The 17,291-nt window shown below is 34.3% G+C and overlaps 1 protein-coding gene across 1 annotated transcript; it reads left to right on the top strand.

The window, feature by feature from the left end:
- The first annotated feature begins 517 nt into the window (after positions 1 to 517).
- On the top strand, positions 518 to 6,763 carry LOC120336638 (uncharacterized). The gene is made up of 6 exons (XM_039404356.2): positions 518 to 888; positions 1,181 to 1,289; positions 1,723 to 1,842; positions 2,257 to 2,387; positions 2,866 to 2,978; positions 3,473 to 6,763. The coding sequence occupies exons 1-6, from the start codon at positions 596 to 598 to the stop codon at positions 4,708 to 4,710; spliced, it is 2,004 nt and encodes a 667-aa protein (XP_039260290.2). The 5' UTR covers positions 518 to 595; the 3' UTR covers positions 4,711 to 6,763.
- The last annotated feature ends 10,528 nt before the right edge of the window (positions 6,764 to 17,291 follow it).

Here is a 17,291-nt window from a genome sequence, read left to right as displayed (position 1 = left end):
CGGTAGTCTCATTTAATAAAAAAAACTCCCGATTTCGCTGACCGCCAGATCGCCTAAATGTGATCGCAGAACCACCATGCTACGATGCGCAATTTTTAATTTTGATGACATCATCATATATAACTTTGAAGTGAAAAACTAATCTCGTAGGGCCCACATAAATGTTTGAAATAAATAAAAGTAATAACCTTCTAGCAGCAGCAACACTCTTTAATCATTAAAAATTTCAGAGCAAATGAATATGTATTTAAAGAGAAAAGCTATTGAAAAAAAAGTTTGACATAAGTGGCAATAATAGGATAATCGTAGTTCCTATTATCGCCATACCCACATTTCCACTATATTCGTGAGGTGTCGCTATAGCAAATTCATTTCGCGACTCGCTGCTGTTGGCATTTTTTCCTCCGATCGGTAGCTAATGTTCTGAGTTAATATAGAGAAGTTATTAGGCCTACCAGAAGTAGATAGACTTCGGATGGATTGTAATAAAAAGTGGCGATAATAGGGTAACGTACGTTAACTTTCATTTATTTTTCCATACCTGATAGTTAGAATAATTTAATTGACTCTGAAGTCTGAAAGTGTTTCACCAGCTATGGAAGAGGCCGATAGAGCTCTAGCATTAGCGCTACAGGAAGAATATGATAAAGAATATGCCAATCCTGGTGATGAATATGATCAGTATGATACACAAATGATAAACAACAATGTTCTTCAATCGAAAAAGTTTCATGATGGCAAGGAAAAGCCAAAATCAATTGTTGATCCTTCATGGGAACTTCTTGATCCAAGCCCTGATGTCCGTGTGATGTTTCAAGAATTTAATGCCATGTATTTCTGGAGTAAATTAAGCATGGTTGAAGTTCGATGGAGTCCGAGAATGACATTGTAAGTTTTCTCAAATGTTCTTTTATCAACCTGTTAGTAGTTTTAATTAGCAATGGAAAACACAATTCTCCATGACTATTGTTAGACAAATACAAAAATTATTAACTAAAGCAAGAACGTAATTTGTATACTATATTAATATTTTTCCGGGGATTTGGCAAAATATATCTGTTGGATTAATTCCAAGGATTCATCAATATCTCATACTCCCAAGCTATAAACTGAAAAGGGATCATGCCCAAATAAACAATTTGTTTGAAACTGTTTTTAAGTTAATGTGTTGAAATTTTAGATGTGCTGGGCTGTGTTGTTACGAAGGTAGAGGAGGTCTATGTTCTATCAGGTTGAGTAAACCGTTACTTCAACTCAGACCAAGAAAAGATCTTGTTGAAACTTTATTGGTGAGACCCGTTCTTATCCATTTTCTTAGAACGTTGGAAATGTTAAAATTATGTGTAAAAGGATTGCAGGACTTCGTCGTAGGGTGGTTCACATAATCAGGCGAGAGGCCGTGGTGTATCATATAATTAATTGGCTGCATTTTTCTCCCCTTAGATATAAATTTCATTCTGTATTCATTTGAATCAAGTATTACATATATGTTACCATATGAGAGAAAAAATTATTTTGTTATTCAGTTTAAGGTGCCTGATGTTGATGCGGATTTGTTTACATGAATTAAAGTACCTGCCAACGTGCCAAGACTTATTCGGAAGTAGACGCAACTAGCTTGGCATAAATTTTTCATGTTTTCAATCATAGTGGCCACATAACATGAGTAGATGCTTGTTTAGTTTTTCACATGGTAGGACTGAAACACTTCATTTATTTTAGCATGAAATGATACATGCATTGCTGTTTGTCACTGATAATAACAAAGATCACGATGGACATGGGCCGGAATTTTGTAAACATATGTACAGAATTAACAAAGAAACTGGTACAAATATAACAGTGAGTATAATTGGAAAGAACCTGAATTTTTTGTTTGCCGGATTTTGTATGGTTTATGATCTTGAAAAGTACATATAATTTTCATTTCATGTATCTCATCAACTATGTTAATAGACTTGTAAATAAGCTTGGGATGATACTCCAGGGTTTTGGTATTTTTTATTTTCAATACCACCTTTTACAATTGTTTCAATTGCCTACCAAATTTAATTAAAATTGTAAGTGCTATTTGTCAAAAAACACACCAAATTTATATCCAATTTTAACAATCATGTGAACATTTTAATTTCAGTAGTTTCTTCAATTACATAATTATATATTACAAACAAAAGTAAAAAATTTAGCAATTACTATAATTCATTTTGAACTTCATTGCTGCTATGTCTATTTCAAAGTTTCTCTTTTTTTTCACAGATTTATCATAATTTTCACGATGAAGTTGATCAATTGCGTCAGCATTGGTGGAGATGCCAAGGATCGTGCCGTACGAAACCACCCTATTTTGGTTTTGTCAAACGTTCAATGAATAGAGCCCCATCACCAAGGTTAGTTTGCTGGATCATATTCATTTCAAGAACTGCTTGCTTATCATCTCTAAAATTGCCACTGCCGACTGAACCCACTAAAAACCATACTTATTCACAATGACCTAACGGTCAAAGTGTAAGACTGTAATGATAGTAGCCCCTTTTATATGTTTGAAGTTACATATCAGTGGCCATTTTTATAGGGTCTCTCGTTCGGGGTATGTGGCGTGAATAAACATTATGTAATAAAATAATAAAAAAAAATTCAGATAATAAACAAATAATAAATCGTATCAACTGGTTCATTTTGGATTAAAGCAATTACAGATAATGATTCAATGTAGAATACCCCATGTTAGGGTTATGTGATTTCTGTGTTATACTTTTTCTGCACAGCTATTCATATGCTAATGAATAACCAAAATGAAATCAGCAATTCATTTTTTAATATATTGAATCTCTACAAGATATGCTTTGATACCTATTTTTCTGAAAGAGATACTTGGTGGCCAAGACATCAAATGACGTGTGGAGGAACATATATCAAGGTGAAAGAACCTGAAAATTTTGGGAAGAAGAAAGAAAAAAAGGAGAAACCCAAAGAAAAAGGTGAATTGAATTTCAAAATTCAGGATTGATTGAAAAGATAGAACTTCTTGAAATATTTCAACTGCGATGAAAAGGTTGTGTAATAAATATAACAACTTCTAACTAAAGCTATTTCCAATTACTGAAAAAAATGATGACATTTTTCGGTATAGTAATGGCACTTTGCACTGTAAGAAATTTTTGTTCTAGTAGAGTATTTCCTATGAAAGTTGTGATAATTTGCAAAGAAGTGCATAGAATATAATTGATATTCATTGATTATCAGATCAAGTCATTGTATTTATCCCAGAGAAAAAAATGCTTTTGGTAAGGCAAGGTTTGCATGCTCTTTGTGTTACTAGTTTTTTGGGGGAATGGAAATAATGTGCCGGTTCAACTTCATGTACCGTCTTACGATCATGTACCAACCACACTCTTATTGCTTGGTCTTTTCATTTACTTCTGTTCAGACTGTTCATTTAATTTACTTTATAAACACTCGGATGTCTTTTTAGGAGTTATGGAAATCACATCGTTTTTGTCACAACAAACTAAGAAAGGTAAAGAACTACGAGACTCTGTTGAACAAACAAATCCTGTAGTGCAGTCAAGATCTAACGATACTGGTGAATCTTCTAAAACTGGCAATCGCTTGGGAGGCCAAATTTATCAAAAAGATAATAGTGGTCGTGGGATACCAGCACACAGTAGATTACTTTCTAAATTTGACAATAAGGATAATAATAATACCAAATTAAATTCTAATATTAATTTGCTGGAGAGTCCAACAACGGATAAAAAGCAACCCAGTTTGGAAGATAGATGGGGAAACTTACTTTCAGGGAAACGAAAAAACATTGTTAACAATCGTGTGGTTCCAAAAAAGAAAGCAAAGGATGAAATAACAATACCCGAATTGCTAGAGAGAATGAAGCGAAAAGGAAAAAAGTCTGTTAATGCGGGTGCTCCAGCTTTTGTTTGCACTCCGGCACTGACAAGTTACAGCAAACGGGCTATCTATTTTCATGATAGCCAAGAAGAACGTGAGAATTCACAGTCTGATAAAGAGAATATTAATGTAAAAATTCACCCTGTGAAACGTGCAAACACCATTGGAATTGAAGACGATAAAAAAAATATCCTATTTGCTAAAAAAGAGTCTACGGATGTAGGAAATAATGACATTCTGAAAACGAGTCATAAAAACAAAAATAAGGTTCATCTTCCTTCATTCGACAGTGACAGCGATGAAGAATGTTCTCTTACAGATGTTCTGAATAGAAGTAAGAGACAGGATGGATTGACATCTGCTTTATTACGTTCAAAAATCGCTATCATTTCTGACGATGATGATGATGACTTACCTGAAATAGAATTTTCGTTCAGTCAGGTTTCCGGTAGCAATGATGATTCACATGGAGATGTTGCAGAAACGTCAACTTTAAAAAACAATGCTGTTACAAGGATAAAAAGTGGAAGTCTCTCAAAACGGCTCCCATCTTTGAGTGAGAGTGATGACAGTGAAACTATGGTAGGAAACATGCTGAAAAAACCTGCCAATAAAAAGTTGAAAATAGATGACAATCCATGTGGTACTGAAAATATTAATCCTAATTTGGTATTTAGCTCTGAGCCTGTAATCGATACAGCTCCTTGTCCTATTTGTTGCAATGAAGTTCCAATCAGTACAATTAACTCTCATATTGATGAATGCTTGTCTTTAAAAGCGATAAGAGATTCTGCATTTGATTAAACAGTGTGCTTTATATTAAAAGATTCATATTTTTTCAGAACACAATGATGTACTGATCAGGACCTTTTCTCTTCATTGATATTGACGACATTATTCCAGTTGAAAATTTCTGGGTTTTGTTAGTATTGTACCAATCTTTTGCCCATGACTCTATTCCAGTTGTATTAAATTGAGTAGATTATGCTTTCTGAAAATACTTCGTTTAATTCAGACTAATTGGAGCGTTGCTTGAAATAATATTTTCTGCAAGAATCGTTGATTAGCTAGATGACTTTTAAATTCGTTGTTTGTGTTGACTTTTATGGTACATGCATTGTGTATCTTTGTGAAGTATTGAAAATCAGGTTTAGTTATGTATGCTATCTATGGTTATATATTTTATAGATAATAATACAATACTATAACTATTTTAATTACCTTAAAACTTTACAAAAATTTCTGTAAATGGTTGAAATATTTATTATCCCTTATTTTTTTTAGTCAATCGTCATTCCAAGATTTTTATAGAATTTTGTTTCACACACATATATATCGATTTATTACTAGGCAGACATCATTCTAGAACGCGTCCAGAAGTTTGGAAATGAACATTTTTGCTCTATACCATTGTTAATACTTCTTGATATGCACTTCAGTGGTTAAATTTTTGTTCATGTCAATTTTTGTTCATTCAAATAATGTTGTCAAAAACTGAAAATGTTTAATTTTTGTATATTTTATATACAATATTCTTAAATTTTATTTCTCCTTATAAATTAATACAGTTATAGTCATTGCTGCTTGTGAAAATTGTTAGTCTTGTTCCAAAATGAATAAGAATGTCGTATCAGCCACCATTTCTTTATAGCTTTTCTGACGCACTTTGTGGTCTATAATCTGTGCAATATGGTTTCATTACATTGTGACTATTTTACCTGCAGTCTTACTTACCATTATTCAGGAAAGTTACAGTACTCTTCTCAATAGCATTCAATTTTTCATTCACCTTGTTTATTCGTGCACATAACCATTTCGTTTCTTCTTCGTTTTTCGTTCTCTGTTGTTTCACGTCTGCATTTTATGCAATATTCATGATGTTGTGCGTCTTCTTTTTCGTACGTGGGAGAAAGTCAGCTTTTTATGTTTGGAAGGGCGTAAAACGGTGATTTTTCATCTTGAATATACAGGTTGGCCCAGCCTGTACAAAACAAATTCTCGGTTTGAGATATCAAGATGTGCCCTGCAGAGTTTGCCAATTTCATCTTAATGGGCAACGAACGTTTATGTGAATCTTTGAGCAAACGTGGTATCGCGTGTTATTAGACAATGCAGGACGTTCATTACAATTTATACCGTACCTCGGGAAGCATTACACTGTTGAATGACGAGTGTCATCGCCCCGTTGCAAAACCTATCCCATACGATTTACAACAGACACTACGTCTGCTAGCGAAAACGTTCACTTTGCGGGTATCGCTATCTTACTGACGCGGTGCACGTACATATAGCATAAAGTCGATTACAACGAAACAACAACCCGATTAACAATCACAAAATACATCAAAAAACAAATGGTAAATTTTATTAAATGTGTCGCCGATCTTTGTAAACTGCATGTAGAAACAGTTTTCTGCCCCGTCCATTTCGACATGCTGTTGACGCTATGTTGGGAACCGTTTTTGGTTACCATTTCAAACCATGATTTTTCTGAAATATGCTTTCATGGTTATAACATTTCCGGGAAGTATGAGGAATTATTATTTTATAAAAATGTTTTAAAATTGTACATATGACTTCGGAAACATGCATGTTTGTAACGGTCGGTGCGGCTGGCCAAATACTCTAATTATTTTTGTAAGTGTAATTACGCGTCGGATGCGGAGTCGGCACTACATGCATGATAATTAGATGAATTATGCATATATGTATGTTTGCGTAAATCGTGTACACACGTAGATGTCTTTCAATGCGCAGGTTTATTGTTATTTTATAAGGAGTTCAGGATTATGCTTTCTTCAATCTTGTTGATCTAATAATTGATTTGTTGCATTAATATATTTCTATATTCATGGGATTTTCTTGGAAAACACGCGTATTTGCATAATGGGATTACAAAAGTCACGAGGTATATTGCTGCTAACATAAAGTCAAAAACTGCTGTACAGAACATGATATTGTCAAGCATGTATATTTATACGCCGAAATTCGGTGAATAAATATTTGAAACACCGGACTAACATTCCGGAAGTGTTATCTTTTTTTGGCTAAACTTCGAAACCGCATCTTGAATATTACATGATCCATGTGCGCCGCTTGTTCGCAATTACCTGATTACTAAGTTTGCATGCAAATCCCACCGTGCCGAAAGCTTTACTCCTTCTATTTAATTAATTCCATAAAAAATGCTGATCTGCTCTACAGTTAGAAATTGTGGGTACGCAACCACCACTTGAAGAGTTTATACTCTCAGTTTATCTTAGTTGGCAATCGTTAGTAAGATAAACAGCGAAAGGTGGGGTAAAAATATGTCACCGACACCGAGGAGGTCATTTTGAACATACTCGATAGAGAACGTAACTTGTGTGTAAAACGTCCTAGATTCCTTAAATTTTGGATACAATCATACACAAATAGAAGTCCAAATGTAAAAAAATTATATAATTTATTTTATATATATATATTTGTTCGTTTAATATTACAAGCTCAAAAAGAACATTGTATTTCACTCAATTACTCGCATATTGTTTCAAGAACTGGAATCATAAATTTAATAAAATCAATCAATAATGTGTATGTGCAGTAAGTAGACTCATAGAAGTTTTCAGCCCATCGAATTGCCACTTAAATTAATACTTGGGACTCGACGACGATATGACAGTGAAGTATAAATTCAAAAAACGGCATGTAAAAAGGTAGGAGGCATAGCAGGGTGTCATTGAAAAAGACGTTAAGGTCAACATTATTTATATTAACCTTGGATGATGGACTCATATACAGTATATATACCCATAATAGAATGTAATTACATAATGTATTTCACTTCCTTCTTACTGCATGCCAACAAGGTAGTATGTGTCAGAAGAAAAATTAGAGATGGATGAATGACTCCTGATATCTTTTATACAAATTTTCATTCATTTTACTGTAGATATAACAATTTTTGCAAACCTAAAATAGGACGTAGTCTAAGTATATTTCCAACCACAAATTTCCTTTTAGGAGACAACAATATTTTTCTCAAAACCAGATTATATCAATCTGATACAAGCAATTATATCCATTTTTCGTTTATTCACTCATTTCCTCCGCCCCGAAATGTTTTTGAACTTGCTTCAGTTGAAATTTTATCGCGCGTGGTTACGACTGAGGTGAAATACGAGTTCTTGGCTCGAGATATTACCTCGAATGACATTTCATCTTGTTGCAATGCTAAATAAACTGCTAGAGATTATACAATTTACTGTTCTTCGCCAGCTTTTTCGCCTTGTTGATACATCAAATAGAAACCTAAAAAAGTATGGGACTGTTTCCATCGCGTAGCTATTTTTATGTTTTATTTCCAATGTTTTCATAATAAATTGCATATTACGGGACATGAATGACATAAAGTCGCAGTCGCCAAGTGGTTAAACAAAATATCGCATTTTAATTTCTTTTAACATTATAACAAACATAAATTTTTTTTAAGTTTCCATTATCAAAGCCGTATTGCTTTATAAGTAACCGCTAAATGATTTTTCAAATAAACCAAAATTAACTATGCAAAAATCCGAAGCTCGAAGTTGAAAATTTGTTGTCTGCTTTATGCTTTCTCAATAAAATATAATACCATTGAGTATTACTATTTTTGATCTGTTTCTCTATTGAACTTACAGTAAAATTTGAGGGGGTCATCTCTATAACTTTGTTATTGTTTCGGATAAAAATCCTTGTTCCATTCATTTTTAAACTTGTGTACATGATTTATGGTTCTAATTTTATTTTTGATTTTCAAGCTGTACGTTTTTAAATTCTTGGCTTATCATAATTTTTCTCTGAAGAGTATATTATGTAGGTATTGGGTAACGTTAGTCTCATTTGATTTACGTCTCAATTGACGTAACATGAAGGAATTAGGCAGTAGTATAGTAATGAGTTTGAGCCAACTGCAATTAATTTTGAGCCAATTTTATGCGTATTGAGCAAATTTTCGCACAAAATTTGAGGCAGCCCTTTTAGGGCGACCGACGAAAAAGTATCAACTGATATGTTTATACGATTGTTTTACTTCGTGCGTAAGGTTTGGTAATAAACAGTAGCCGGTATATTTCAAACATTTAAACTGCAGGGAACATAAAATGTGAGACACGAATCGCCCGCGCGGATCCTCTTGACGCGTCGATTGTTCACTGGAGATGCTAATATGAGAGAGACGTCAGGTTGCGCGCGCTTTCCAGTTATATACTAGTTCTTATTTTACGCTTCATATAAATCGAAAAGACTTCCGATATGAGCGCTTGCGTGGTACCATATCTCAAATCAGGATCGGCGTTTCGTGGTGCTGGTCATTCATTCATTTTTGTTAGTTATGAACGATTTTTAAGTTGGTGATTATATTCAAGAACAGGTTAACGGATATCTCAAAGTACAATCTAAATGAAATCTAATTACCGGTATCTGCTAAAACTTGTATTTGTTTTGGCTCCTATCAGCTTCAGTTAGTGAGACAGGTTCTAACTGAACATGTTTAATTTCTTCCCTACTTTCCTTTCTTTTAATTTTTATGTTTAATTGGCAGCAGTAAACTCGGGTAGGACCAAAGAGCCCTTAAGACGATCTCACTACAACCGAGCTCGCGAGAGAATAAAGCTGAATGAGGCAGGTTATATTATAATAACGGCTCACAATAAGTAAGCGATAATTTTTGTTTACTTTGTGCGGACATAATGGTCGCTAAAGTTTACTTATGCGTTATGCTGTAATTCAAATACCCGAGTTGTATTGAACTCATTCTCCGAGTGACCGCGGTACAGAAGTGGATCGAGTGAAAGTTATAGAGTGCTATCTTATAAAACTAATATTATATAGCTATGGATTTGTGCTATCTAATTATTCTAATAGGAAAGATCATTATTCAATAATACTGAATGACAAAGTTTGAAAGTTTCAATATGTTTGTTATATGAGACAGTCCCAAGACAGTTGAAATAATGAGCTTGAGATGTTTCTGCTGACATATACATATAGCGTCACTGATGTGTCTGAAGCTTGAAGAATGATATAAATTGCTGTATAAGTTTATCGCAACATGAGATTAATTGCATACAGTTTGTGGTGTGGTTTTCCAAGTGGCGCCAGTTACAAGAAGAGATTTAAACTAGAGTTACGTATAGTCAATTAATAACATATTGGAGATTTGCAAAAATATTTAGCCGTTGTAGATTTTTTAGACATGTGTGATTTCCAGTAAGCAGTGTGAGGAAAAATATATAAATATTTCACCCAGCGTAATTTGCATCCATTGACGTTATCGTCAGTAAAATATGCTTGTCAGTAAAACATTGCCGTTTGTCATATATTGCTTGGTATGGGTCAGTCATAAATTGCGCCAACAAGATACAGTTTAACAATTGATCATACTTGGATCAATAATGAGCATTTAATATGTTCCACCATAAGTGTTACAAATATGCTATCAATTGACAAGCAACCAACCGCACCTAACTTCTCGAGGGTTCTTGTCCAAACAGCAACGTACGAGCTTCGCTGTGCCAGTGCAGTGTCATTTGAAGAACCGAGCGTGTTATGAATATTAATTGAAAGGTTGTAAATACGTGTAAGTCTTAGCTACGTTTCAACTGTATTTGGCCGACGGGGACAATTTTGTTGATATTGACGAGAAATATAGGTTTGCGAGTTTATCGAAAAAACAATGGAACAATTGCAGCATGGTCGAACGAATGGTTTTCATAGGTTTTGGGTATTGATGACTTTAAAGGACGTTTTAGAAATTTATATACAAAGAAGTGGTTTATTCCAGGAATGATAGTTTGTTATAATAACATTTGCTAATGCAGAAACGAAGCGTTATTTATTGTACGTATCAAAACGAGAGCCGACCTTGCTTTATTTTTCGAAGTCAATGTCGCTCACATTTTAAAATAACGAGGAATGTAATATTTTATTCTGCACAGATGCCAATTGGTTGTCTTGAAATGCTATCTACGGCGATAAATAGTGCTCCATGCTATTTTTCATTTTTAAAATATTTACCTTTGTGCTACAATGTATTTTTCGTGAAATTCTGAATCATATATATATATATACCGGTATATAAATAGCAAAGATCATTCGCCGTGTCGTGCTTCTTTCTCGCGTCAGTCGCATGAACATCTTGATTCTTGGCGATGGCGCGCAGACCATCCGTAGAAGTGAAAAAATTGGCAATAGCGCGAATTCTGGCAAGTGCATTTTGTTGGATACACAAAAACGCGTAATGAAGGCATACGTGCGCTGAAATGGTGAAAATGGTATATACATTATTCATATTATTATGTCAGCTTATCTCTCAAGGATAATCAGATGCAATCACATAAGGTAATTATGTGAGCACGTTAATTAATTAAGCACGTTATTCAGTCATCTGCGGTTATACTAGATAATGAATGAAGTATTTTTTTGCCTAGTTGTTGAAGAGTTTGTTTTACATAGTGATATGAAAAATACGGTATGTGTGTCTCTTGATGAAAATAGAAATCCAAACATAAAAATTAATACAAATTTGGATTGATACAAAATTGTTGAAAATTTTTAATTAGATATTTAATTCCGAAACATGAAGAATGTCTAAAGGGTTAGCTGCTCAAAATATTAGTATATGTCGTCTTTTTGGGGTATTTTTTAAACAGAATGTTCAAATTAAAAATTTCAGAAATTGTGTGACTATAGTATTTTTCCTAGCAGCCAAACGTTCCAATTTTGGGTCATAATTAAAATGGAACCAGAACGCCCAAAAATATGTCGAAAACCATTAAAAAGGAGGTCATAATTGTGTTTATGACGTGCATGCTCCAGAATGTAAAGTAAGTTTCATCGAAAAATGTTGCGAGTCATTTCATTCTAATCTAGAGAGAGGTCGCGAAAATTTTAAGATAAGGCTGTTTGTTGTTTTAACGCTATTCTTCATACAGCTTTTTATCCCTAAATAGAAAGTGATAAAGGCAGAGTCTTTTTTTGCAAATTATAAGAAAGTAATCAGTGTAAGTATTTCGGATACATTTTGGTCCGAACTGAAGAAATTACCTCAGCTATGTTGTATGGTTGTACAGAAAATTATCTTCCATGCATTTGTTATCGGAGAATAATCGAAGATAGAAATTGAAAGATTCCAATTGTTTTGCCTGTAAATCGAACCCACTCTAAATACAGTATGTGGAAGGGGAATCAAACAAATCATAAAACGTTACTGCCGGTATCGATATACAGTACATTTACACAGGTTGTTATAAATGACCGGAGCATCACTATTGGTTATAACTTAGTGTGAAAATTGTGTTTGGATTGCATTACATAACCGAATGATGTTGTCATCCCCTAAATAAATTGCTACCCTATATTCATACTTGGTAAAGGCGTACAAATATTTATCATGAATAATAAACCAATTTGTACCTAGATATGTATCGTATAATGCAATTTGAAAAAAAAAGTGCCTACGGGCGTCGTAACAGTGTGTTTCCTAGTTGTGGTTTCACCTGTTTAGTGTTTATGATGTTGAAATTAACGTCAACAATTACCATATGATCAACCCAGTCATAATATACTTGCATTATTTTAATGAAATGACTCTTGATAGCCTTAGCCTCTACTCTGAAAATCTCTTTGCTCGAATTTGGTACGCCACGTAATTGTGTATCTGTTATGGGTTGATGTAGAAAAGTTGCCCCAGGACAGAGAACATTTACGAGTGATGAATGTATTGATATGCATGAATGTAGGTGTATAGTTTATTTGAGTGAAGGCCAGGTTCAAAAATGCATGCTAAAATTGAAAATAAGAATTTTGCTGATCCTGAGTGAAAAAATATGACCTGTACAATTTGTTATAATGAAAACGACGCATATTTCCCTTTTAGGCTGCAAAGCTTTTTGAAAATCCCAGCGGTATTTAAATTATCCTCAAATATTGGTGGATAAGTTCATATGAGTTTATGAGTATCAGATTATCGATTTTCACAGCAAAATTTAACCTAACGCAACTTGATCTTCCCAGAAATGCCAAGTGTCTGAGTAAAGTTTCCACTTCTTGACATAAAACTAGATCGCGAAGCGGCATGGTTTTTATATGAATCACAAGGTACATTTAGAACAATATTGAGAAATGTGGTCAGCGAATAATAAAACCAACTAATCCTTGTTTAATGTTAATCGTTCATAATGATCTCGTATCTTCTCATATGCGAAACGCCTCTTTACTATGTATGCACCAGAAATGTCCTATTTTTGGCACATACAGGTATGTGAATAAATAGATAGTGTTGTTTGGGTGTAGATGTGTGGGTGTGAATGAGGCGTCACCCAATAGACTGAGAAGTAATTTATATCGGCACCAATATTTGCGGGAAGTACCGAGGTACTAATAAAGTGTGGGGCTTTTGTTTTAGGCGTGACTAACGTTTGAAAATATATACCGAAGTGGTAAGTTGAATTTTTCTGAAGAGACTTACCGTAAATGAATGTGGGTATTTTAGAACACTCGGTAGTTTGATTCCTAAAGTGCGGAAGAAGATTTTTATACCAATAGAGGATAGACTAAACATCAAGTGAGTGTGTATCATACGCTCTATTAATGGTCGAATAACATTCTTGAAACACTGAATCAATCACGGGATAATAATTTTTGATTATATTGACGCCCTATCCCAAAAATTGAGCATACTATATCTGGTGTTTCTCACGTATGTATATATATATATTAACATAAATGTATCTGTAACCATTCTGACAGGTATTTTCAACAAATAAATATTATTATTGGACACGCAAATGACTTTTCATTTACAGAATACGATGTGTTCTCATTATTTATTATATATAGATATTTATGGTCGGCTGAGTCAATTTAGTATGAAAATAGAATTACGGTTGAGTGAGTAATGGTCGACGACAATTAAATTTTTGATATCCCTTATGTAATTGATAATAGGCTTTATCATTTATTATTATTAGCAGAGGTCGCTGACTTCTATCATGTATATATAGAATGATTTAGCGTTATAATATTGATTAATGCTAATCAGAAATTGATTTTGACATTCAAATCAAATCGAGCCTCAAATATACGTTGTAAATTAATTCAATGCCAGCAAAAATGTCAAGACATGTTTTGCCACCACTTATCAAATTGTGTCCCTTATAGTTATAACTGAAGGATAGCACGGACGCTAAAATTTGTCCCTTCAATGTCGATACAATGGCAAAGATTAAATCTCAAGTGTAATCGCAGTTTATGTTTTTGTATGAATTCTAGATTTTTTATACTGCCAAAGCTGCTGCGTTTACGAAAAGTTGGTAGTACGTTTATTATCATAATTAACAGTGTACATTACCCACACCATAAACTTCCAACATGTTTAGTTCGTCGTTAAGATCGGCATTATATATTTCTTCTAGCGCAGACCTTTTTTCTTTTATTCCGTAACAATGGTTAATCAACAAGAAGCAAGCCGTGGCCGTGACACAACAAATGCAATGTGTGAGCTGATTAGAAGCGTTCACAACAGGCGCACTCGTGTTTGTTCGTTTTTTACCCGCCGCTGTCGTGTTATAGTTTTTACTTGTCAACTATTACTTCCTTATTTATAAGGCTATATATCTTGTTGGAATTATTTAGTAGTCATTTTTTATAATCATAAAGTGAGACTGTTTGCTGTAGCACTCGAAAAACGTTTCCGAAAAGGCTAGGAAGTTAGATTAGCTTCCAGAAAGTTTTAATGGCTTCTACTTAGGTTAGAAAGTTCAGAACGAAGTGATGTAGTTAGTATAGTACGCAAAAATAAGAGACATGATCGAACTATGTTGATTTCTCTGTTTCAAATGCCGGGTAACATCGATGATAGGCAAATCTGAATGCAGGCATTGTTAACTAGCATACACCCTAGCTAAAATAACTCTTGGATTTGAAGAAAATATTTTCACAAGTAATTTCTATTATGTAAATAATGTTTGAAATTCATTCGTCCGGTGGACACTAACTATCATTCAAAAGATTTGTTTGTTTTGTTAGTTAGCCAACTATTACCAAATTTGTTTGTTTATGTATTTGGTAGACTGCTTCAGTTGTTAAATTTGTGGCAAATTTCACCAGAAACGCAAATTGAGAAGCTTTTACGATTCTTCACCTACACGTGGCCAAGAATATAACGACCTCATTTGTTCGAACTTTGAAGGCAGCAGACTAATACGGAAAACGTTTGGTAGCCTTACTAGTGATTTTCAAGAGTGCTTCGGGTCCCCACAAACAATGAATGTCGCGTTCCGTTCCAAGTGCTTTACAGTATTACAAAACATATTGATGTGTTTTTGATATTATTCATTGTTCTGATATCGATAGTACCCCTGTTGATAGGACAGGCTTTTGTTTTTTTTATTGAGGCAGGCCCGGGCTATGACGTATAGGGCTTACCTCTCTTTTGTAAATTGTCACGTGTATCAAGAAGTGTTTGTGTGAAAGTTATGCGAGGTTTGATAAAATAAATGTTGTCCATCAAGGGCGTTGTGTGTTCAGGTTTCTGCCATTATACCAGGTATCGCTGCTCGGGCGGATGTAGAATTCAGCAAACAATGAAATAATCCCTGAAGTGCGAGAAATAGAAATATTAATGTCGGGCCTAGTGAATGACTTGTGGCTATTCAGTTCTGATACATTGCAGTCTTAGGTTTATGATTCTCAAACTAAGAAAAATGCAATGTGAAATAATTATAGAATGGTTTTCCAGATCCCCTCGTGTTTAGTACGTTACAATTATCAAAAGATAGGTTAGAGACATTTGAGATGTTCATAATTACAATGAAAAAGGGCGTTTTTGTACTTACGGGAGGAACAAAAAAAGTCTTTTGTCTATGAAAAACATTTGCCGTAACCTGGTTCAATGAATCGCGTGTAAAATTCGTTCCAATTTACGCTAATGTACTCGCAATAAAGGTCATTAACATCGATTAGAATTAGCATTTATCGACTTCGATTTGATCGATAGCAGCGAATGGGATTCAAATCTAACGACTAATGACCCATGCTCTGCATTAGTCGGTGTTTTCTACCTGAATAGGGAGCAAGTTATTGCTTTAGGCAAAAACGAAACTTAGCTTATGCAGCGATTATCAATTAAGTTGAACGTATTGCACATTGTTCAGTATATCTGCCTACTGACACCATCAAAATGTGTAGATGATTTGAAAAGCGTGCATCTTGGCAGTGTAAGTTAGCTGTTTTTTAACCCCGATATGAGAGATCTCAAGGACTGAGACCTGTAAAGGATTGCAAAGCAGGCGATAAACACCGTGCGGTGAACTGAGGACTGTAGGAATTACCTACATAGAAAGAATTTTGCCAGAACCATTGTGTAATGGGCGGAAATATTTAAAGTTAGAGTGAGCAATTCAAAAAAATAGCATAGCGAGGCAGAAATTCGAAAATGAAAATGCTGCGGCGAAATTGTATTCAAATAGAATATTTGATGAACTAGTCATCCTATTGTTGTCGGCAGAAGTCACATATGTGTTTCATTGTATTAACCTATTAGATTGGACTTATCCTATAGATCAAGTTTGCAAATAACAGGCTCATATCTGGATATTAAGCCTTTGCCTTTGTTCCTCGAATGGCTATTTTAAATCACCAGATCGGCGCCATTTGATTCTCCGAACGTGTATTTTTGTCCCTTTGAGCTTTTGATCAAACACGTTTTGTCTAGTTTTTGTTATCCCTCCGTCCTGGGCAATAATGGTCATGGACAGTTATAGAAACGACAGCAGTATAATAAGTGTATAATGTATACCTTGACGTATATGGGCGACTTTGATTGTATGCGAGATATATGGCTTATTTGTTTGCGAAGCCGCCTGTTTACCTTATCTTTTAACTGGGGGAATATCTCTGGCAAAAATACGAAAATTATACCTCAATAAATAACGCAAAATTTTCGACAGAGATCTATTCTCGGGCAGCCACGATTATATATGATCGCGCATTGAACACGGAAAAAAATAGTTGGTATTTTATGGAAGCTTTTTATATCTCGGCCATCGAGAAAGGTCGACAATTTAAATTGTTTCTTTTAATCATGGCGCGTGAGACGGCAATAACATAAACAAAACCCTTCTGCTGGCATTCTCGTCGAGTGTCCATAAGCTTTTCCATAAGTGCCGGCGTACCAGCGTTTGCTGACGTTAGTTAATGCTCGACCTCGTGTAGTTCATTTTTAGTTGCATTATGTTGTGCAGGTAAGTACGATTATTTACTGATTTATTATTTGGCGTTGTATTGTATAGAAATGGAGGCACAGAATTAAGGTAGATTTTGATGTCGAGTTTTTGAAGGTATTCGTGTCAGAATCTGCTTCTTGA

This window comes from Styela clava, chromosome 2 (genome assembly GCF_964204865.1).
Source record: "Styela clava chromosome 2, kaStyClav1.hap1.2, whole genome shotgun sequence".
NCBI lineage: Eukaryota > Metazoa > Chordata > Ascidiacea > Stolidobranchia > Styelidae > Styela > Styela clava.
Note: the sequence above shows the minus strand (reverse complement) of the source record. Positions and strands in the feature narration are given on the sequence as shown.

Bases quoted from the DNA above. Each gene is read 5' to 3' on its own strand.
- LOC120336638 (XM_039404356.2), top strand. From the start codon at position 596: ATGGAAGAGGCCGATAGAGCTCTAGCATTAGCGCTACAGGAAGAATAT. The intron at 889-1,180 runs GTAAGTTTTCTC...TTGAAATTTTAG, and splicing joins TGGAGTCCGAGAATGACATT to ATGTGCTGGGCTGTGTTGTT. The intron at 2,388-2,865 runs GTTAGTTTGCTG...TTTTTCTGAAAG, and splicing joins AATAGAGCCCCATCACCAAG to AGATACTTGGTGGCCAAGAC.